The sequence below is a fragment of the Copadichromis virginalis genome, linkage group LG16, assembly GCF_057382275.1.
Source record: "Copadichromis virginalis isolate Kocher_CV1m ecotype Utaka linkage group LG16, C_Virginalis_male_GT1.1, whole genome shotgun sequence".
Classification (NCBI taxonomy): domain Eukaryota; kingdom Metazoa; phylum Chordata; class Actinopteri; order Cichliformes; family Cichlidae; genus Copadichromis; species Copadichromis virginalis.
Window position 1 is genome coordinate 15,296,810 of NC_140633.1, and position 22,998 is coordinate 15,319,807.

A 22,998-nucleotide genomic window follows, 5' to 3' on the forward strand; every position below is an offset into this window, starting at 1 on the left:
CCATGTGTTGGTGCATGTGTGGTATTTGCAAAGTGCTCCAAAGACGACGACGACGATGATGATTATAAGAGTTTATCGGGGAAAACGTCTGTGCTGACTCACTGGTACTCTTTAATATTTAAGAGGACAATTCAAAAGAAAATGTCAGAGCAGAGTAAAGAGTGCACATTTAGAAATCACTCAAAGACTGTATTTCAGTTTTGTGAGTCCCGGTAAGGATTAAAAGCCTGCCTGTAAATGCATTTGTGAAATTCATGTGAGGAAAAGAAGTGAGTCTTTCATTATGTTCATTACGTGCAAATATGTGTGTTAATATAAAAATTTAAAAGATATTTATGTTAAAATTAGGAAATTTCGGCTGCAAAGTGTCTGTGTGTGTCTGTGGAGGGTGGGGGGGGAGGAATTTTGTGCTTAATTTGAGGGTTTTATTAGTCTGTTACTGGCACTAATTAGCAAACAAAATGTGTCTGCTTGCTACATCAACATCTTTAAGAACGAAACTAGCTCGCCGGTGCATTAGTGGTTCTCTGTGTCGGGCCCCTTCCAGGGTGTGGAGGGCACTTGGATCTCGTGTCTCAGGGCCGGGGGCTCAGTCCGCTCTGTTGTAGTCGGAAGCCGGAGGATCCTGGGGGCTTGTGGCTGCGGCCCCCTGTGGCTTCTGCACTGTGGCTGCTGGTTGAACCAACCCCCCCACCACCAGGCCCCTGGTGGGCCTCTAGATCTCCTCCATGCCTGCTTCATGTCCTGGAGGGCAGGGCTATGGCTCCCCACACCCACTATTAGACACTTACATGGAGAAACCTTACGAATACAAGTCTGCTCACACACACTGGCGTGTGACAAGACAGAGACAGAACATCAGTCAGTATCAGTCTGCGATTGAATGGAGTCCAGTTGGCAATTACATGCCATCTGAGATAATACGGTGATGGGTTTGAAACAGAAATTCGTAAATTCCTCCATAAATAGTGGAATTGACTGAAAGTCCAGAGGCAGAGAGTGTTGAATGCTAAACTTCTGTGTGAGCAGATGGTTGCCACAACTACTTGCTGAATATGAAAAAATACTTGTTTTGTTTTGCTTTTTTTTTTTTTTTTTTTTTTTTTTTTACCTCTTTGCATCCGGTTGTTCAGTCTGACGTCACTAGCCGTGTCTGGGTCTAAACTCCGCTGCTGGTCCATATATCAAACGATCACTGTGGCATTACTGAGAGTTGAAAACTGTCTAAAGTCTTTCATCTTTAATAAAATGATCAGCGTTCTGCTCTACCAGGTGTAACAATTGAGTTTAACATCCAGGCATCCATGAAAACGGAATTTATGACATTTAACGGAGTTAGAAGTTAGCAGGAAGTTAGCTCGCTAGCTTCTATCTAAATACAATATAGCATGCCCTGACTGCGGGGTTTTGGAAACAAATTAAAACGTACAGCTCTGTTATCACTTCCAGCATAAATGAAGACAGAAAACTAAACAGCAGTGACGTTTGTAGGGTTACTGAAGTTTGGCTAGCTGGTATATAATGATGTGCTACGTGACCGCTAGCGACACAGCTATGTTAGCATAATATAAACAAGCTAACTTTTTTTCCACTCGATAAAAGTTAACGTGAGTGTTCTCGGTGATCAGGAACAAATGTAATCGCATGGCAGGATGCTGTAAAAGGACCAAACTTCAGCCAGAGAGAACAACTGAGATAATCCATCCACAATACGAGGTTAGTCATTCATATACTGCTGCATGGGCTGGGCTGTAGTTACATCCTAAGGTTTTAAAAACTGAGCTTAAATAAATGATTAGTGGTAATAAAAGCCGAGGGAGGTCAACAGTGATCACTGACTGTTTTAGGAGCTTTTTGAGATCAAATAGAAGAAAATACATAACATTAAACATGTTAACAACACAAAAGCCATATTAAAATGCAGACTACTTTAGACCCGGAAGTAGGATCCGTCGCGTCATCACTGAACAACCGGATAGAAGTTACTATCCCATTTTTACTCTGATGTGACTGAACTATCAGAAACCTCCACTCATAGCTGCATCCTTAAACTGTATGGGTACAGTGCACAGACACACATATTGGCTAATTAGTGGAAAATAACACCAAAACAACTGGAGGCAGTGGACCACACAGCAGTCCATGTTATTTGTCAGATAATTACATTAAAATGCTCCAAAAGTTACTGAACTGGTCAAGGGATTCAGTTCAGTGACTGCACTGTTAATGAGGTCTCGCAGATACAGTTGCCTGTTTTGCTATGTTTATTCAAAAAGCAATCTAACAAGAAGTAAACAGATCAGTTTACAAACAAAAAGCATACTGAAAGGGCCAGCCGTCTCATTGACTTCATGAGTCTGAGCGTAGCTGTGGCTTTGGGGGATATTACACAGCTTTGGTGTTGGCTTTGACACATACATGGGTGTAATACCAAGTACATGCAGTGATTGAAAGTGTGGTGATGGCTAACTGTTTTTATTGATGCTAGAGTGCATAGAATAGAAGTTCTGCAGAGTTAGCTAGTACACTAATACAGCTGGAACATCTATGGTGACAAATACAGATTTAGATGCAGAAAAAGAACGAGTAGTAGACACATATAAGCCACGTCAGCTGTCACCACCACACATCTCTCTTTAAACAATATCAATAAATACATGACAAAGTCTCAAATTATCATCTCGAAGTTGTAGCAGAGCAGGCAGGGGTTTATTTCTTTAGCCGCCCAAAGCAGAAAAACTGTATTTGAAGGAAAAATCTGTTCACCTGATATGTTTTGTGTGTTTGCCCTTTACAAACCTTTATGGAAGCTAAGCGGTACTTGGCTACTGAATGTTCCAAGCTGTAAAAAAGTGAGAGATTATCATTGCAATCAACCCTCTTAACATCTCTGAATGTACTTACTTCCTAATAAATACATTGTTAAATTCTAGATATTTCTTAAATATGTCTATAAAATGTCTACAGTTAATGGCAATATTAACTTCTACTACAATCTGCACTGTGTGAAATTGAGTTGTCCTTCTCACTGCTTCATTGCAAATGCAATTATATGATGTTACACAATGTTAAATATAGAAACAGTTGGAAAAATGGACTCCCCTCATGTCTCACAGTGGTTTGGTCTTCAGCCTGTCATTCTTTACTAAGCTCACCTTTTGCAAGCATGTAAAGGTTTTGGTATAACACGTTGGACATATAATACATTCTTCTTTATTCTACCACTTACAAAAAAATTTATTTACAGTTCAAATCCAGTACAAATTTATCTGTCTCACTACAGAACGCTTAGTTCCCAGAAAACATTCTCAGGACAAAATCCCAGTACTCTAAATGACAGCTGTGGCCCCGACCACATGTTCGTGATCCTACATCATCCTGTGACTACATGCTGCTACACAGGCCCAGACACATGCTCGCTGCATACATCGCTCTGCTTCTGCAAAGCTTTCCTGGAAATAATTATAATAGGATTCGACATCCATCGAGAAAAAATGGCACAGTTGGAGACTAGGGGATCAAGAAGCAGGGGCTGGTGAAACAGTGGCCGCACAGCAGATGGGAATTAACTAGAAGTCTGGATGTAAACATGAACATATTGTAGTGTATATTTGGTTTGTGAGGAAAGTTGCAGCCTAGATGTCTCCTGCTAGATTTGAAGAGCTAGAAATTGTCAATGTGACGTGTCCTATTTTTAAAACAGCACTATTTATACATCTCTTTCCTGTTCTAGTATTAAAAATAAAATCCGCTCGCTCGTATGCCCACCTCTACACCTCTACTTCCTCCAAATACCAAAAATGGGCATGCCGTCCTGCCAGTGTCCCAGTGTGAGAGCCTGATGGCAAAATAGCCCACTGTGCTGGTTCTCACCTCACTGATGATTCCCGCCTCATCAGATCTCTATGCGCTTTTGACTCTCAGGCAACCAGCACTGTTACTTTCTCAGTGAGGTAGAGCTAAGAATAGACTAGAACAGCCTCTTACATAACACAGCTACAGTGCATTCTGGGATGGGATGGCATTGCTTTGCCAAGAAACGGGCAGTGAGAATTGTTGCTGCTGTGCTGCACTATTTTCTCTGCTGTGCAGTCAGTACGAAGCCACAGAAAAGTCATTTTAAACAACGACGCATGTGAAATGCTGATTCTGGGGAATTTTTGAGAAAACCTTATTTTTTCTCTAATGACATGAAAACATCTAAACTGAAAAGATGAGAAAAAAGGAGAAAAAAAGGACAACTATCACACATATTACCCGCTTCATATTTGTATTCTTGGAATCTATTAGAGGAGCTTTGCAAAATATATCTTATATTGGGACTTGATGCAGTCCTACAGTTTACTCTCTCTTTGAAAATAGCTGGTTTAGTTCCCTTCCTCCTAACTTTACGATAGCTCTCTTCTGATTTGCTGCTCTCAATAGCAGAAAGGTCTAAACAGCAAGAGGTTGGGGCCTTAGACAGGGCGAGCTATCGCACAGACATACAAGTCCAGAGGAAAGATCTGTCTGATGTGGAGGATTTAGCATTTGGCACTTTTGGCTCACAGGTACAGGTGCCCAGTATAAATTTGCACATGTTTATCAGCATCCACTATTGTAACTCTGTATAAATATATGGAAATGAATATAAAATATCCTGTAATTGAAGCCTAAATTACATTTTAAGTAGAAAGACTGACATGAAAACTAAAATAAATCTAGCTGTAGTCCACATTTTACAAATAAATGTCACTTTGAGCATTTCTGCAAGGATCAGGTCAGGATATGTTCTACAGTTGTCTTTTCTCACATGTAGTAGCAAAAAACCAAATTTGGTTACATTCTCACTAGCGAGTGTGGGGATCCTGGCATTGTAAAGAGCGGCTAATGATGCATGAGCAAAGAAAACTTCATACGCTTGTGTGAATTTGGATGCAGCTTTATTGTGATTTGCTTGATTGGGGAGAATTTTTGAGGGAATTTTTTAGTCCCTGCAATTGGCCTGGTGATAAGTACAAGTGGACTTATTGTTCTTCAGAAAGTGTTTTTAACCATGTAGCCTGAAGCTGTTCAGCTGTAGAGCTGTTACTGAAAGAATCTGGGATGTTTTCCAGGTAGGGGTTTGAAAAAATAGCCAAGAGGTTGAGCCATTTAAAAGCGAAAAAAACCGAATTGCCCAAGTATCTTGATTTTTCCAGGAGATTACTGTTTCAAAAGGGCTGCTATTACACTGAACCAGACTTTTACATAATCACAACATTGGATATTTGAATGAGGAGAGTACTGCTGGAAGCTAGAGTTATATTGGCAGTGTCTTTCAGAGTCAATCAGGCCTTAAAATGTTTAAAAAACCCACAAAAACTCCACAAGCGTCTGATGGCTGAGGTCTCTTTTGATACGAGTCCACAGCATCTACCAGCATCTTTTCAGCAATCACTTTGGGGGACCAAAAGAAAACTGAGACAATCCTCCTTTGTTATTGTTTTCTTGGTAAAGCAGAGAGGAAAACAGAGCAGTGTGAGATTGCATAACTCCATCAAGAAGTCAAATTCCCTCCACGCACGAGTCGAACCTGATATCTCAACTAGTTTGTGATATGTTCTTAAAAATGTCAAGATGGTGTTTCCCAATCTGTTTATTTTAGCTTGAAACTATTCAAAATACATCCAAAACATCAATGCCGAACCTTACTGGTGGTAAAACCTCACACACAATCATTTCTGAATGGTTTTGCTGACTTTAAGAAGCTTGTCATTTTTGTTCTCATCTGAGTAATGAGCTATTTATACCAAGAGATTATTTACAGTTTCCTTTCTGAAATAGCTGCAGCTTTCGTTTTGCATCAGCTAGAGGTGTGGGACTATAATTATAAGCAAACATATTTGTGTATCCTTCCTCCACCCACTTTCTCTCCTTCTCTCCTTCCTTCAACTGCCGGCCTGTTATTGTCTGAGGGTGGTCGGAGTTATGGCAGATGGTCAAGAGGAACTGCGGCTCACCTCGCCAGACCCAGCAGAGGTAAAGGTACAGGGGAGAGCACTTGGCCGTTTGACAAAGAACACTATGTTACTATGATCCAGTACAAAAATACATACACGCAGCCTGCTACTGAATCCTTGCCTGGACGTGTCAGGACCCAGATGGTAAAATTTCATATTTCGGTCCCAGCATTTTCCAGATACAAACAGCCATGAGAATTTTTCCAGACGGGAGAAAAACAAGCGTGGGAAAGAACACTTTATATTCCTCTTCAATTTTAATAAGCTTATAGAAATGTGTCATGTTTTCCATTCCCAGGAGAACGACAGTGATCGCCTCTTGTACAAGTTGTCATTCATTAACTTTGAGTAAATGTATCACTGAAAGGTCATCCGCTCTCCACCATACACTGAGCAGCTCTCCAACTTCATACAGGAACTATTTCCAGCCACACAGACTGGTGGGGGTGATCAGAGTAATTATACTCTGCTGTTTCTGTTATGTGAGAACACAACAGTATGCAGTGTGGATGCAATTCTCCTAAAAATAGAGTCCTTTGTGGTGTGTCACAGCTGGACTCCTGTTGCGCAGAGTGGGCGGGAGATGTGGCAGTGGAATTGTGGGTCTTGGGAAGCAGGGAAAGAAGAACGAAGAGGTAAGGGGAGGGAGAGAACTCCGATGTGAAGGGTGGATGAGGAGAGGCACAGTGTCGGACAAATGGGGAAAGAAAACAAATGAGTCATGAATGGAGGCCAGCATATACCTGAACTAGCAGCTTTCAGCAGTGACTACATCCTGTCATTGTCAAGCTAATTGTGTGTGTCACTGAATAAGGATTTATATTACATGACTCATACGACGGAGTAGTTTCCAACACTACTACAGCCACAAGCCACATTTTCTGTGACGTGGGGTTTAATCTTGAGCAAACAGTCTATAGTTTTAAGGTAAATAGAGAATGCCAACAGCTACTTTAGCCCCTGTAGCGACTAGGAACACAGACTTTGATTATTTTAATCAATAAGCTGACGGCAGTTTAAGACTACTTTATTAAACCGTTCTCAGTCTCAAGCTCTCAAATGCTGCTCTTTCGTGAGAAGCTGTTGTGGGTGCTGTAGCTTTGATGCACCTGCTATGGCAATACTAGATCAACAAAAGCAAATAGTTGAATTTGAAACACTGACAGAGGTGCAGACATTACAACACTGGCAACTGTTGGAAGTTTACTTTTATGTTGTTAAACCCACTGTTAATTTCCCTTTCACTTTCTGTTCTGCTAGTTGTAGGCACGGAAATTTCTTTGGTTCAGGGTTAGAGTTATGGTCATAACATAAACTCTGCACCGATATAAAGGTATAACTTCTACATGTACTCTTGAAAAAATGTACCATTAGAAGACTGGAATGAAGACAAGCACTGCTTAGATTACTTATTTACTTGTGTCACCTTATAAAGAATGAGATGGTTCTCTCAGTTTCACCTGACATGCATAGATGTGAAGTTGTGTTTTCATCTGAGTTGAAGGGTGTGTACATTGGTGGTCATGTGGTCACGCTCTTTCACGGGTAGCATGGGGAGCAGCATTTTTTAATTGTGTTTTTGGTACTGAAATTTTGTAATCCATCAGAGCCAAATACTTCAAAGTCCACTAAATACTCCACTTCAAACACTTTTTTTTCCTATTCATGGCTCTTATTTATAGTCAATTTCGTTAATTTGATCATCTCAGACACACAGAGAAATCTGCCTGCATGTGCCAGTCAGTCAGGAAAAAGGCACAGAAATATGCATTATCAGAATACATGTAAATGTGCCACAGGTGGAATGCTGCTAAACATACTCAAACCTGTGATTTCATTTTGGATTGTGGCATCAATTATACATGTTGGTCACTGATGAATCATAGCTCATGTGCGATCTGTGCGACGCTACAGAAAAGATGAAATCTGGAACTGACAGAAACAAAATAAAAACAGTCGGTCTGTTCAACTGACTGGCTTAAAAAACACAAAAGACTAGAACCATTTGAGGGTCACAGCACAGTGTTTACATCTGCACTCCAGTTGGCCTCATGTGATGCAAGAAAAAGTTTTAAAAACGTCGGGCGATCCAATATCATGTGTGCATTTCACACGGGCTTCGTGCCACCAAACAGTCATTAAGGTTTGCTCCCGTACTTTCCGACTTTCCTGCACGTCACATCTTTCTGTTCCTTATTTCCCGTCTGCCTGTATTATTCCGCTCTACTATAATAAAAGGATTTTTTATCTTTTTACTGGATGTCACGAGTGTCACAGTTACACTATTAGTTGATCACACAGTATGTATTTGGCTGTTCCACTGTTCTCTAAACAGAGCAAATTAATCAGTAAAATAAAGTATTTTAGTTGTTTGTTTGTTTGTTTTTTCATCAAGCATCCGTCCACCTTCCAGCAAGCAAACAAGCTGATATTCTCCAAGGACTGTTTTATCTAACTGGATTTACTAGTAATGGTAAAATAATTGCATTAACGTGCTGCTACTGATTAATGTTGCCCATTACCCAGCACATTCAGTGTTCATAGTTTCAGTTCCTTTCACGAGAAGCTTGCGTGTCACATGCACATTGTGTTTATGCATCCTTTCCAGTGCAATTGGCAGCAGGAAGCTAAGGAAACTTGATCCAGGAGCATAAAGGAAATAAACAGGGGAGGGGGAAGATGGTGCGGAGATAAAAGTGGAGGAGGAGCGTGGTGATGTCCTTCCTACATGAATCCTGTTTCTGTCAGCAGCTCCAGCCCTCACTGTCTTCTCTCACTCAGCTGAATTTATCTCTCCACCTCACACAAAACTTGAATGCTTTATGTCCTCTTTAAATCAGTGAAATTTACACATTCATGTCAGAACAGCAGCCAGACGAGGTAAGGACAGAAGGAGGCACGTTACAAGATTACCGCTGTAATCCCCTAATTACACTTGGTCCTTATTTTATTTGGGTTAGTCGTGTTGCACGAGGGTGGTGCTACAGTTCTTCCAAAAGTGTAAACTAACTCAACCTGATTTTGTCAATGGGTACCTCACCTGGGGCTGAATTTTTGAGGTGTATCTGAGTGTGAAGTGCTTTATTAGACAGTAAGAGCAGAGAGGTTGTCAGAAGCAAAGGGAGAAAGAGGCTGGCACTGGCATGCAATAAAGGTCTCAGCTGGATGTGAGGTAGGGGCCGCATGCCTCACAGTCGATGCCTTAACCATAAACACATTTTTAACAGTTCTCAGAGCTGCAGGAAAAGTCACTACAGAAGTGTGAAATCTGTGCTGGGCAGTCAGAAACAAAAAGCCATATTCTAATCTATCTCAAGCAAAATGTTTGCTTCTTAAGGCTTCATCATTCCCGTTCATGAGCTAAAAGGAGAAGGCTATCACAGACATAAGCTAGTTACAACTTATGTCTGTTTCGAACAAGTGGTACAAGAACTGGAGAAATATCGATCACGCACTCCAAGAGTTACATTTTTGCAAACAGAATAATGTTTTCATTTTAATCATTAATAGCAGAACTGTTCAGTATTAACAGAGTATGTCCCCTTTAGGTAATGCTTAAAGAGGACCTACTCTTCCTGCATTTTTCCTCTTGCACTCTGCAAGGGCTTTGAATGATTCATGGTTCAGGTTGTCATCTCTTATACTGGGCCTCCGTGCAGGTATTCAGTTCATCCACCCTGTGAATGCCTTTTCCCTCCATTTACACTTACAACATTTAAACAGTAGATGGATTAGCAGAAATGACTTTCTTAGTGTTTAGTGTTTTGGCTTGTGGGGATGACTTATACACACACTAAATATGTTTCTTTGTTATTTTGTTTTTTGTTATAATATCTTGTTATTCTTGAAAGCAGTGTTTTTGTGGCCAAATTTACAGGTTTAAATACAACACTATGGAGTTAGCAGGAGGCTAGTCTGCCACATGTGTGGTGAATATTCACAGAGATGTGAGAGCAGAAAAAGTGTCTTGAACAGCAACTTGTAACCTGATCTGTTGGCTCGCAGAGAATATTAAAACACTGACCGTGTATAATATGAACAAGGACATCCACCGTTGTAACATAATATATATGACAGAGAATAAAGAAAAGTATGGGTCCCCTTTCAATTAAACAACTCAAGTGACTATTATTTATTATTGTTGTATTATTTAGTATGAAATCATAGAACATAGACCAGAGTAGCAAAGGTGGTGAATCACAGGACTGAAGTTTCATCACTGGGGTTACAAGCACCCACCCTCTCTCTGGGTGACCCTGGCTGATTGCATTATCTACAGCAAATTGATTTAAAAGCTTTAGTTTATTGTGCCACAGAAGGCAACTGCCATAAACAGTTAATAGTATGATAAACAAGCAGCATAGACAGCGACACACACACACACACACACACACACACACACACACACACACACACACACACTCACAGAGAAAGAGAAAATGCAGAGCCAGCACACAGTTTCTCTCTGGAGCTCAAGCACTCCTGTTTCTAAACCGCATTAGCAGGAGAGTGTAATTCAATAAAGGTTAAATCCCCAGAGACTGCTCTGGAGAACAGAGATTCCATCAGAAAGGTGCCAGCATGCACAATGTGAATGAAGTCACAAAGAAATAAACATATTCTGCTATAAACTACAATGGTGGGTGAAGCTAGTTAAAGGTACACACTTTTTTTCCACTGAACACCTGGAATAGAAACACATGGACGTATGTGCATGTTTATCTAACCTAAATAAAAGCACAATCCATGTCCATGTTTGTACATTGCAATGCAGTCAAAAAGAACCCTAAAAGGTTATGTTATTTATGATCTTGATGAACATGACAGATTTACATATTGTTAACTCTTCTCTGTCAGAGAAGTGCTGACTCAGCTGTTATTACATTTTTAGCTTTTTTATTTTGGTTAAACTGGATCATCCAGTCTACAACAACAGAGAATGGCACCAAAATCCCATGTTGGAAAGGATTAAAGTTAGCAATCACTGATTCTTCTATTATTAATCCTTTATAAATAGTAATCCTGATTTCACATCATACATCGCTTCTCACTCCAGCAACAACTAAAAGGAGCAGGCTTTGTTTCTGGTCAGTCTGTGTAATGAGATAAGGAAAATCACTTCAAGCGAGGACAGCTACCTCTTTGGTAAGAGGCCGGTGTTGTGGATTTGCGTCAGGAGTTCAAACCCTGGGTGAAGATTAACAACATAAGCTGAGTGCTCTTGCATTTACAGCGGTCTAAATAGTTATAGAGAGTAAAAGTCTAATATTTGGACATGTGGACTGAGCAGTGCCCTGCAGCCCCAATGTTTGGGCTAAAGACTGCAAACTCAGCAAACAATCTTAGCATCTTACACCGTACTGGACTTAAAATGCAGACGAGAGTGAAGACTGCAATAACAAACTCTGAATGCATAAAAGTGACTATTCATCATTTCTTCCTCCTTCAGTTTCTAGCTTTTCTCCTGTATTTTTGAACTCTCTGCTTCAGTGTAGCACTGAGATCTCCATGGAAACAAGGTTTAGTTCAGTCAGCAGAGATGTGCAGACTTATGTGAAAGAAACGAAAGTGGGATGGATGCAGAAAACCTTGGTGAAAGCACAGAGTGGGTTATTTTCTATTGTTTGTGGCCACTGAGGGGAGGCTCTGACTGCAGTCTTCGTGCAGACTGACCACATGCAAAGTTATACTGAAAGAACAGAACAGTAAAAAGAAACCAATCTCACACAGATTGTCACATTTAAAGCGTAACTTTATGTACTGGCCATTAAGCTTGAGGCACTTTTTCCCCTACCCGAACATTATCATCAAATTCAGTCAGTAACAGCTCCACAGCTGTGAGTGGGTGTACACATCCCTAATGACATGATGTGAATATTAATGTGGTCTGAACATTATGAGTGAAACACTTGTTGGGTGTTATGCAGTCTGTGATTGCCTATTAAGGAAAAAATAGTGAATATTATGTTGGGTAGTTGCTTAGTAGCTACTGTACACAGTTCACTTTACATGAGGGAACATAAATGGTGAGTTACGGTTAGGTAATCATGAAGTCACGAGGGGTTATTGAGTAACTTCTCTGTGTGAGGAGTTGCTACATGATGATGCATAAAAAAGTGTAACTAATTATGAATGCCTCAGTAATGAAGGACCAGAGTTAACCAGAAATACTTATGAACAACTTGGGATGTTTCATGGATTTAATAATTACATTTTCAAACTAACAATAATGCCAGTATCACTGGAACAGTATTTCCCAGTCAGTTCTCTATAACTAATCATTATCTGCTCGGGTTAAGATGTATTTAGGAATTATATTTACAACTAAATTTGATTATTCTAACTCCAAATTATAATGCAAGATATTTAAGGCCACTTTAGATACTAAGTGCCCCAAGAGTATTTTAAAAAATACTCCACTAATATTAAGATTGTAACGCTGCTGCTGTATTTTAGTGACTCTACTGTGAATCTGAAAAATAAAACTCATTCAGATGTGAATTAGTCTTTTATTGTGGCACAAGGTTTCATTACAACACTTGTGTTTTCTTTCAGCAGCATTTGCAGGAGCTTTTAGTTCCCAGTAAGGATCACACCGTCACATTTCATAAGCTGGTTTGCATTAAACAAATGCATAAAGATGTTACTGGTCTTAGCCATATTGCAGCAGCCCTGGAGCCACTGGCAGTTAGAAGTGTAATGCTGGTAGTCAGTCACCGTCACACATTTCAAAAGCTGCCATGTCGTTACAGTCAAGATAACTGTCACATCTAATGTGTGTAACATAGCAACAGCCCTAAAACATGTAATTACAACAGTCAAATCCATTGTAACAAAAACTTACCCATCTTTTTAACCTCCCCAAACTGGGCACTTGCAAAGATGATACTGTATATAGTTCTTACAAAGGGATCAACCTTCTGTAGATTTCAAAACCTTCTTTTTTTGTTCCAGGCCAAAAAAAGCTGGGTGTTAAAATTGACGTCTATAGGGCGTGTTCAGTTGGCTTCACTCTGTTAGCTGCAGAGGTTACTGCTTGTAAATCTTACACACTTATTTCATAACAATTTAAATAGAAATATATTTCAATAAATTATAGAACAGGTAAAGGTCCTCCAGACCCAAATAAGTTATTATGATGTTTTTAAATCTTCAAAGGCTTCAATGTGGTGCAGCAGAAAAAAAAAACCTCTTCTCAGGAAACACTCAATGCAAGCTGAAGTGTCATTATCCAGACGGTCTAATAGCCACAGCTTCAACTATGAAAGCATTACTGAATAAACTGTTCTTTCTTAGGAAGAAGATGATGTGTAGTTACATGGACAGCAGTGTCAAATAAAAGAAAGAAAAAAAACAAACACTATCCAAAATTCCAGCTCAGGTACTTTCATACATCCTTGTTTTGCTCTTAATATAACTGTAACTTGCTGATTTAACAAAACAAAACAAAAATAGTAAGAACTCTTAATTATATCCAAAAGTTGCAACTTAGTCAGATTAATATTACTGTTTGGTGTTTAGAGAAGATTACACTTTAAATCACTTGAAATGCCAACACACAGTTTTTTTTAAGCCACTAAAGGGGGGTAATCACACACACTGTTACGCCCACTCACATCCATTAAGGAGCTCAGTCGGTCACAGTCACAGTGAGGTTACAAAAGCTTCTGGTGAACACAATTACCCCAACCACACGCACACACACATGCACAGGAAGGCAAAATGAAGGCAATGTGGAAGAGTGCTTCTGTCATGGCTGTGTGAAGGCAGACAGGGATGGTGGACCCAAGAGCAGGACTCACGGAGGCAGACGTAAACTCAAAACACTCAGCTTTATTGCTGCATTGCATCGGAACAGAAAACTAACTGAACTGAGAATGCAAAACAAAGTGAACAGGCAGGCGAGCTAGCAAACGGAACACACAGTGTAAGATGAGGGACGACGCGATGACGAGCAGGGGAAGAGGTGAACAGGACTAAGGGGAAACAGCTGGCTGACACTGATTACACAGATGAGACAGAGGACCACACAAAACTGAAAACACTGACATAAGACACAGACCTTCAAAGTAAAGCAGGGAGCTCAACGCACACGCAGAGACACAGACTCGAAACTGACAGAACAGGAATAGAGGGAGTAACGAACCGAAAACTAACAAATGGCAAATCTTAACAAAAGACCAGAATAAACAAGAACATAAGATAATGTTAACAAACACAAAACACTGAGTCATTAGACTCAGGACCGTGACAGCTTCTATTTTAAACAATCACATTCTAGTTTTTCAATAGTCTACTATAAAACCAGCAGATAGTTTTATAATCTCTATGCTCACCTTTTGTCAGTTGCTTTATCATTTTGGACAAGCCAGAAGGAGAGGACATCATTTTCTCAATAAATCTAAAAACCAAGTAAATTGTGAGCCAGTGGTTTGATGTGTTGTTATTTTGATGACTAATCTACAGAGAACACTGTACTTGTTTTTATTCAGCTTCATTAATTAAGAAGAACTTTGTTCCTAAAATGAATCATTCAGATAGTGACCACTCACCACCTGGACGTATCAATGTCAGAAAACTTGTGTTAATTGCATCACTGTCTCAGATCCAACAGTCACCATCCAAAGCACCCAGAGGCTGAAAGGTAACATGGATCTGAGGACACAGTCTGAAAAAATGTGTCTGCATGTATCGTCTCTCTTATATAATTCTCTTTATTTATTTACTCAGCTTTCTCCTGTCTCCTTTCTGACGTATTGTTGGGGTCATTCTGAAGCAGTCATCTATAACAGATGTTTGATGGTTGTCACTGTCCTTAAATGCCAGCACTTCCTGACTCCAGGAGCCACTAAATAAATAGAATGAATCTATTTTACATTTACCGTCCTGAGAAATACTTTACAGCATCTTTATTTCCTGGCAACTACACAGTGCCTCCATCTGTCTGACTAGCCTAGTGACAGTATTGTTACAGTAGCATAGTTTGCAAAGCACATTGAGAGATTATGCGTCAGTATCTATACAGAACCTATACACAGCACATCTATTTCCAATTATTTTCTGTCTTAATAAAGACAGAAAACATAAGGGGATGACGGTGAGCGATTGTGCTGATGCTATTTGGAGATTTTCAGTTAAACTAGCTGATTCATTATAGAAACTATTCAGTCCTTTCTCTCTACAGGCGAATGCATTAGTAAAGGTGCTACATAGATGATGTGCCTATAAAATAAAAAGCTTATGCCTGTAATAACGACAGATGGCTAGGAAGCTGTGCTTCAAGAACAATGAAAGGTTACACTCAATCCTTCTTATTAAAAGCAGAACATTCTTAAATTTTCTATTGAGAACCTGTTATATTTCCTCTTTGAAAAAAGGTTTTGGATCTAAAGTACTCGAGCTCTGAACAGACAGTGTGTTGTTGGGTGATACAGAGGTGTAAGAACCACACAAGCATTTAAGAAAGACCTTCTAAAGGCAAATCTCAAAATTTGGTAGCCATCTTGGAACGAATCTGGGCAAATATTTGGAGGTAACACATTTAATACCAATGTGCCAGCAGCACATAAAAACTGTATCTGATGAAAAGAGAAAATGCTTTACAGTTTCATAAGTTTGCCCAAAACAGTTGTAAAAAGTATTTCCTACAAGTTATAATTCTACTATGTAAAGTTTTAAGACATTTTTCCTAAAAGGCTCAGTCCACTGTATGAAGCCTATGCTAACTCAAACTCTGATTCAGTAACCCAAGAAGACACTGTACTCTGGGGTTGAGCAGATGACCATATGCTACATGGTCACTATAGCAGCATGGGTTTGAGTCTGGCCCAAGGCCCTTTACAGTGTTTTTCTTCCTCTGTGCTCTGTCTCCTATTTGCTGCTGTCCAATGATGGTGAAAAGAACCTTAAAAAGCTGTGCTCTTATTTTGGTTGCTGTGTAGTTTAGTAGAAAGGAAAATAGTTCAGATCGGCTGATCTGTATGGCAGCCCACATCAACTATTGCCTTGGCTGATATTCTTCGTGTCAAAAAGGAAACTCATTATAGGTTGTGCTGCTCAAGCTGCTTTAACCTACAAGTCCTTCAAATCTGCAAGCCGCTTTGCAACCCAGCTCCAGCCCAGCTCCTCATTTCTTGCTGTTTGCGACTTAATCAGTGTCACACCTGTTGTCTTTGATGCCTGCTCTGATCTGCCTGCTGATTTCCTCTCTCCGGTTTCAAATATATCAATGTCACTGTCAAATAAATATACATATAAAATATATATATATAAATTATATTATATATAATTTATATAAATTATATATAATTAAGTCACACATGTGTTTTGGAGTGCTTTTCCCATTTAAGCCCCCACTTATCTTTAAATTTGCACACGGAAAATAAATCCAAAATTAAGTCCACAGCACCTCCACAACTGTGAGCCCAAAAGTAACAACTTTAAGATACTCAAGAGATCTTTTGAAGTACAGCAAATCGTGTCCTAATTAGTTAGTTAAAAACCCACTGACTCTTTTTTACTATTCATGTAAAAACAGTAAAAAACAAAAAAACCCATAAACAACAGCCTTAACTGTGAGTTGGTGGCATCATTGAATCTGTTTGAAAAACACTTAATGCAAACAAAATGTATACACCAGAATGGAAGCACAACAACTACTCCATCCACTTCACTCATAGTAGTGTCAGCCTTGGAGCAAATGGTTGTGGTGATGTTAGTGAGGGAATCTGAAGATGTTTTGCAGGTGAATCATACACAGTTGCACACATTTCAATCTCAGGGCCAGCTCGAAGAAGCTGGCTAAACATTTTGCCATAGCGTTTTTGTCCTTGTTCTTTGATGCTGCCTGCTTCTATGTTGAAGTTTCTGAAATCTGAATCTTTTAAATTATTTATCTTGAGCGTAGAAAGCATATCACCACTTGCTTTCAACAGCTTCTGGCTTCTTGCATCCTCCTTCACCTTTGACTCACCTTGCATGCAAAACTTGAGCTCTTTGGCATCTGTGACTGTGCTGGCCGGCATCCTGTCAGGAACCTTCTTGCTCATGCGGTTATAGTTCCTCCTCTTCTTGGTCTCGCCCCACAGGTTGGAGCCGCCATGCATACTGGGAATGTTGAGCACAGCGATGCCTTCTAAGGACGTGTTGCTGAGGTCTAAAATGATCCCATCACACTGAGGAGGCAACAAAGGACGTAATCGGTTTAAAAACAGATGAAAAGATTTCATGGCATGCTTATGACAGACACGTAAGGACACAAAAGTCTAACTATTCAGCTTTGTTCTTCTGTATTTCATTTAAGCTGTAGAATGACTAACACCAGGGTATTTATTAATATGCAATGCAGCCTTATCCCAACAGCCATCCATAATGCATGGAGTTCATCTGTGCAGAGATATAGTAATGATGCTACAACTGGAAATATGCATTTGAAATGTTTTCAGTGTGTTTTACTGTCAAAAGGCCTTCTCCATACCTTTTCAATGTGCACAGTAATTATCAGGACATAGTCAGGCCCCTCCATATCCTAAAGACCTTATAGTACCTTATTACCCCAACAGAGCACTTGGCTCCCAGACTGCAGGCTGATTCATGGTTCCTAGACTGCCTCAAAGTAGAATGAGAGGCGGAGCCTTCAGCTTCTGCTGAGTTCCCTCTCCTGTGGATCTAGTTCCAAGTTTGGATTCAGGAGACAGACAACATCTCTACTTTTAAGATCAGACTTAAAACATTCCTTTTTAAAAAGCTTATAGTAAGAGTTGGATCAGGCAACTGCTGTTTCCTTCAGGCAATATGCCTTCAGCTTATTCAGCTCTGGCTCTCTTTCACAGTATTCCACAGTTTCTTCCTTTTAAAAGGGAGGTTTTTCTTCCCACTGTCATCAAGTGCTTGGTCATAGGGACATGTCTGAATTTTGGGGTTTCTGTACTGTGATATTTGAGATGACTGTTATTGTGAATTGCTACTATACATATGTATACTGATATATATATATGTACTGAATAAATCAATAACGTGGTTTATTTGAAACTTGTTAACATGTTAAGCTGATCTACACTGAGTTAAAAGGTCACAGATGCTTTAAATTGCCAGCCTCAGCGTGTAAAAGAATAAGAGAGTGATAAATAGAGTGGGTTATTATGACTACGAGATTTATTCTGTCCTGATTCATCACGTGGACAGCGGCCAAGTGTACTGTTGTGTGATGTAACAATAAAACACAATAAGTTGGCCTACTGTCTATACATATTGAGAGGAATTAACTGATAGAAAGCCATTCCATTTGGCACTCCTGAGCCTCACTCTAATTTATGTATCTAACATCATCTAGATTCAGCAAATAATTCACCCTATGTCAACAACACATTGCTGTGACTCAGCAAGCACGGCTGAGCAGTGCTGAGTCAAAGCAGCCACACATGTTGGACTTCACTGTGTGCCTAAGGCATGCAAAGACAACACAGACGTGCTATCACCTAGCGTGTGAGTGTAAAACTGTGGAGCACATGTGGAACCTGATACAAGTGTACATACACACTGATGAGTGCAGAAACAACATAGCTGACTGCAAAACTCTTCACTCCTCTCATTATGAGTAACATTCACATCTTAAAAAGTTATAATCACCCTAAATGGCTTTACCAGTGAGTATGAGTGCATCTCTTTAAAGGTGACCTACTCTGTTCATCTCCAGCTCTATATTTTTATTCCTGGACTCTACTAAAGTAGCTATGCATGACTCACAGTTCAATTAACTATATTGATTGAAGTACTCATTTAGTAATCATTTATGTATTTCTGTTGTAGGATACATAATATTCTACTACTTGTCTTTTACACTTTTGAATCAGTGGCAATGACATTGACCAAACAACCCAGCAAGTTTTATCCCAGTCTTTGGCTGTTTCCAAAATATGTCATCATAGACAGCTGTAGATCTGCAATTCAGTTCAATTCAATGTAATTTTATAGCTCCAAAATACAGCAACAGTTGCCTCAAAGTGCTTTATATTGTAAGGTAAAGATGCTACAATAATACAGGGAAAACAGAGAAAACCAACTGTGAGCAAGCGTTTTGGTGACAGCAGGATGGAAAAACTCCCTTTTAACATGAAACTTCTGGCTTAACCCTTTTCCGATTGAGGACCATGGCCACAGAGTTGGACATGCTGATTCTCGTTCCTGCTGCTTCACACTCAGCTATGAACTGTTCCAGTGTGAGCTGGAGGGCACCACCTAATGAAGCCATCAGAACCACATCATCTACATGAGCCAAGATTCTGAGACCGCTCAAGTGGAAGCCTTACATCATTAGGCAATGCCTAGAATTACTGTTGCTAGAAATTCTGAACAGAATCAGTGATAAAGGGCAGCATTGGTAGAGTCCAACACCCACCAGGAATAAGCCTGACTTATTGCTGCCTATACAGACCAAGCTTTTGCAATGGTTGTATAAGGATCGAATGGATTGTAGCAACGGACCATAGCGCGGCTGGACTGCTCCGCTATACAGCCGCTCCCGTCGCCGGCGGAGCTCCACTACCACCCAGGCATCACTTTCCAGCCTCGCCGGAGATACATCCATCGTGGGTCCCGCAGGATTTTCCATAACTCCAATGAAACTAAATCGTTCTGGTCTGCTGCTCGCTGCCCTCGCAGGAACCCTGATCGGGCTGTCAACCATCGATCTCTAGCCCACCTGCCCAGGGCGCCCACCGCGATTAGCAAAAAAGAAGATACTCCACTCAACTTCGGTCTTCTAAACATTCGTTCATTGACAAGTAAGGGACCTCTCATCCAAGACCTCCTATCTGACCGTAAGTTTGACTTTTTCTGCTTAACTGAAACCTGGCAACAACCTGATGACTTTTCTCAGCTAAACGAATCTGCTCCTCTGGGGTTTGTCTACTTTTCTAAACCCCGCTGCTCAGGTCGTGGGGGTGGTCTCGCGATCCTTTTTTGCCAGCACTTGAAAGTCCTGCCAGTTAAGGTTGATACCTTTAGTTCTCTAGAGGTCCTTGCATGTGAGCTGACTGGACCCATTCCCACCATCATAGCTACTGTATACCGCCCTCCCAAACCTAACCCTGTCTTCCTCAGTGACTTTGCTAATCTACTAACCCATCTTTCATCTCTCTCCCCAAATGTGATCTTGGTGGGAGATTTCAACATTCACATGGACAATAACGACCTTCTGCTCACCAGAGACTTTTCCTCCTGTCTCGAAGGCTCTGAATTTAAACAATTTATCGACTTTCCTACTCACTCTAAAGGACACACCCTGGACTTGGTCTGCTGTTCTGGTCTTACTCCCTCGAATCTTTCTGCTACTGAAATCCCCATAACTGACCACTTCCTCCTTTCATTTAATCTCACTCTCTGCTGCTCTTCTACCAAGCCAACCCGTCTCATCTCGTTCCGCAACATCAAGAACATTGATATGGACATTCTCACTACCAGTTTACGGACAATGTTCAGATTCTGGACTTCTATTCTACTCCTGATGATTTGTTGTTATATTATAATAATTGTCTATGCACTGTCTTTAATTCTCTGGCTCCTGTAAAAACCCACTCTGTTTCCTTCGCTCGCTCTGCTCCCTGGTTTACCTCTGACCTCCGAGCTCTGAAGGCCAAAGCTCGGCAGCTAGAGCGTAAATATAAGAAATCTGGTTTAACTATTGATTCAGAAATCTATAAATACCACCTACTTCAGTATAAAGACTCCATTAACAAGGCCAAACAAAGCTTCTACTCTGGTATTATCAGTTCTTATGAGAGTAATGCAAGGACTCTGTTTTCAGTTCTCAACAAACTAATTCAACCCCCCAATGCTTTACCACCGCACTTCTATTCCTCTGAAACCTGCAACTCCTTGATGCTGTTCTGGACTACAAAAATCAATAACATCCACCAGCAACTCAGATCAAATGCTGTGTCTACGCCCTCTCCAGAACCTTTTCTCCTTTTTGAGCCATTTTCCACTTTTCATCTTCCTGATTTATCTGATATTTCCGAGTTCATATGTAAATCAAAGCCTGCCACATGTCATCTTGACCCCATGCCCACGGGGCTTGTGAAATCCTGCCTCTCTTCTTTACTCCCACTCATTTCTGCTATCATTCACTCTTCTCTCACCACCGGTATCGTTCCTTCCTTATTGAAGACTGCTCTAGTCACTCCTATACTGAAAAAACCTTCTTTAGATCCTAACAACTTTAACAACCTCCGTCCGATTTCCAATCTACCCTTCATTTCTAAGATACTCGAAAAAGTGGTTGCAGCTCAACTTCATTTACACCTGGTTAATAATAACATCTACGAGAGATTTCAATCTGGTTTTCGCTCATGTCACAGTACCGAAACTGCTCTACTTAAAGTCACTAACGATCTTCTAATTGGAGCTGACTCTGGTCTTCTCACCATTCTCGTCCTTTTAGATCTGAGCTCAGCCTTTGACACCATTTCTCACTCTGTACTTCTAAGCAGACTTTCTTCTCTCAGCATCTCTGACACACCCCTCGCCTGGTTTCAATCATATCTCCTCGACCGTTCCCAGTTTATTCAACTAAGATCATTCCGCTCTTGTCTATTCCCTGTCACCTCTGGTGAACCCCAAGGCTCGGTTTTAGGCCCTCTTCTCTTTATAATATACATCCTCCCTCTAGGTACCATCTTCCGCAAATTTCAAATTCAAATTTGGAAAAGGCTATGAATAAGATAGGAAATAAATATGAAAAATTAAAAAGGGTAAATTTAACTAGGAAGGAATAAAATATAAATTAAGGTTAAAAATGAAATAACTGTACAACACAAATTAGAATGAAGGGTAAATTTAACTGGGAAAGAATAAGATAAAATATATAAATTAAAGTTGAAAATAAAATAACTGTACAACAAAATACACAATATAGAACTATATAAGAATGTATGAAGAAATATAAATAAATATATACACAATAACAGCAGCGTGATTTAAGTAATGAAGTGAAACAATGTCCAGAATGTCCAGTGTGTGTAAGAACTGTATGTGTGGGTCAGTACTGTGTGGTGGTGTGATTGAGAGACCGTATCGCCTGCGGGAAGAAGCTCCTCCTCAGTCTCTCTGTGTTGGTCTTCAGGGAGCGGAATCGCTTTCCTGACCTCAACAGAGAGAACAGTCTGTTGTTGGGATGGCTGAGGTCCTTCACGATCTTCCTGGCCTTGGTCCAGCACCGCCTGCTGTAGATTGAGTGCAGGTCAGGGAGCTCGGAGCGGATGGTGCGCTCAGCTGACCGCACAACCCTCTGTAGAGCTCGTCTGTCCTGCATGGTGCTGTTCCCGAACCAGGTTAAGATGTTTCCCGTCAGGATGCTCTCTATGGTGCAGGAGTAAAAGTTCCTGAGCACCTTGGAGGGCAGTTGGAAGTCTCTCAGGCGTCTGAGGTGGTAGAGACGCTGACGGGCCTTTTCACCACGGTGTTGATGTGACAGGACCATGACAGGTCCTGCGTGATGTGAACTCCGAGGTATTTGAAGCTGTCCACTCTCTCCACTGGGCACTCGTTGATGACGGGGGTCTGGTAGTTCCTCTCCTGCTTAGTGCTGAAGTCCACTATCAGCTCCTTTGTCTTACTGACGTTTAGAAGGAGGTTGTTCCTCTGATCTTCAGTTTCACTGTTTTGCTGATGACACCCAGTTATATCTCTCTTGCAACCCTGATTCCTCCCTCCCACCTTCTTCCCTTACAGAATGTCTATCCGAGTTAAAATCCTGGTTTACCTCTAATTTTCTAAAGCTCAATGAGGATAAAACTGAGATCCTCCTTATTGGCACCAAATCCAACCTTTTGAAGGCAAACCATTTCTCACTCACCATCGATAACTCCACAGTTTTCCCCTCTCCTCAGGTTAAGAGCCTTGGTGTCATCCTAGACAGTTCACTGTCCTATAAATCTCACATCAATAATCTCACCCGTTCTGCCTACTTCCATCTACGTAACATGAACAGATTGCTTCCTTCTCTTTCCACCCAGTCTAC

General features: G+C 40.5%; 1 protein-coding gene across 2 annotated transcripts in view; it reads right to left on the reverse strand.

Annotated features, from left to right (window-relative positions):
* The window catches only part of dgkg (diacylglycerol kinase, gamma), a 161,481-nt gene that overhangs the window by 14,415 nt on the left and 124,068 nt on the right, over window positions 1-22,998 (reverse strand). For both annotated transcript variants that reach the window (XM_085435537.1, XM_085435538.1), the window contains one exon: window positions 16,954-17,155. In XM_085435537.1, coding sequence (XP_085291663.1) covers window positions 16,954-17,155 — 202 coding nt within the window. The remainder of the gene's footprint in view (window positions 1-16,953; window positions 17,156-22,998) is intronic.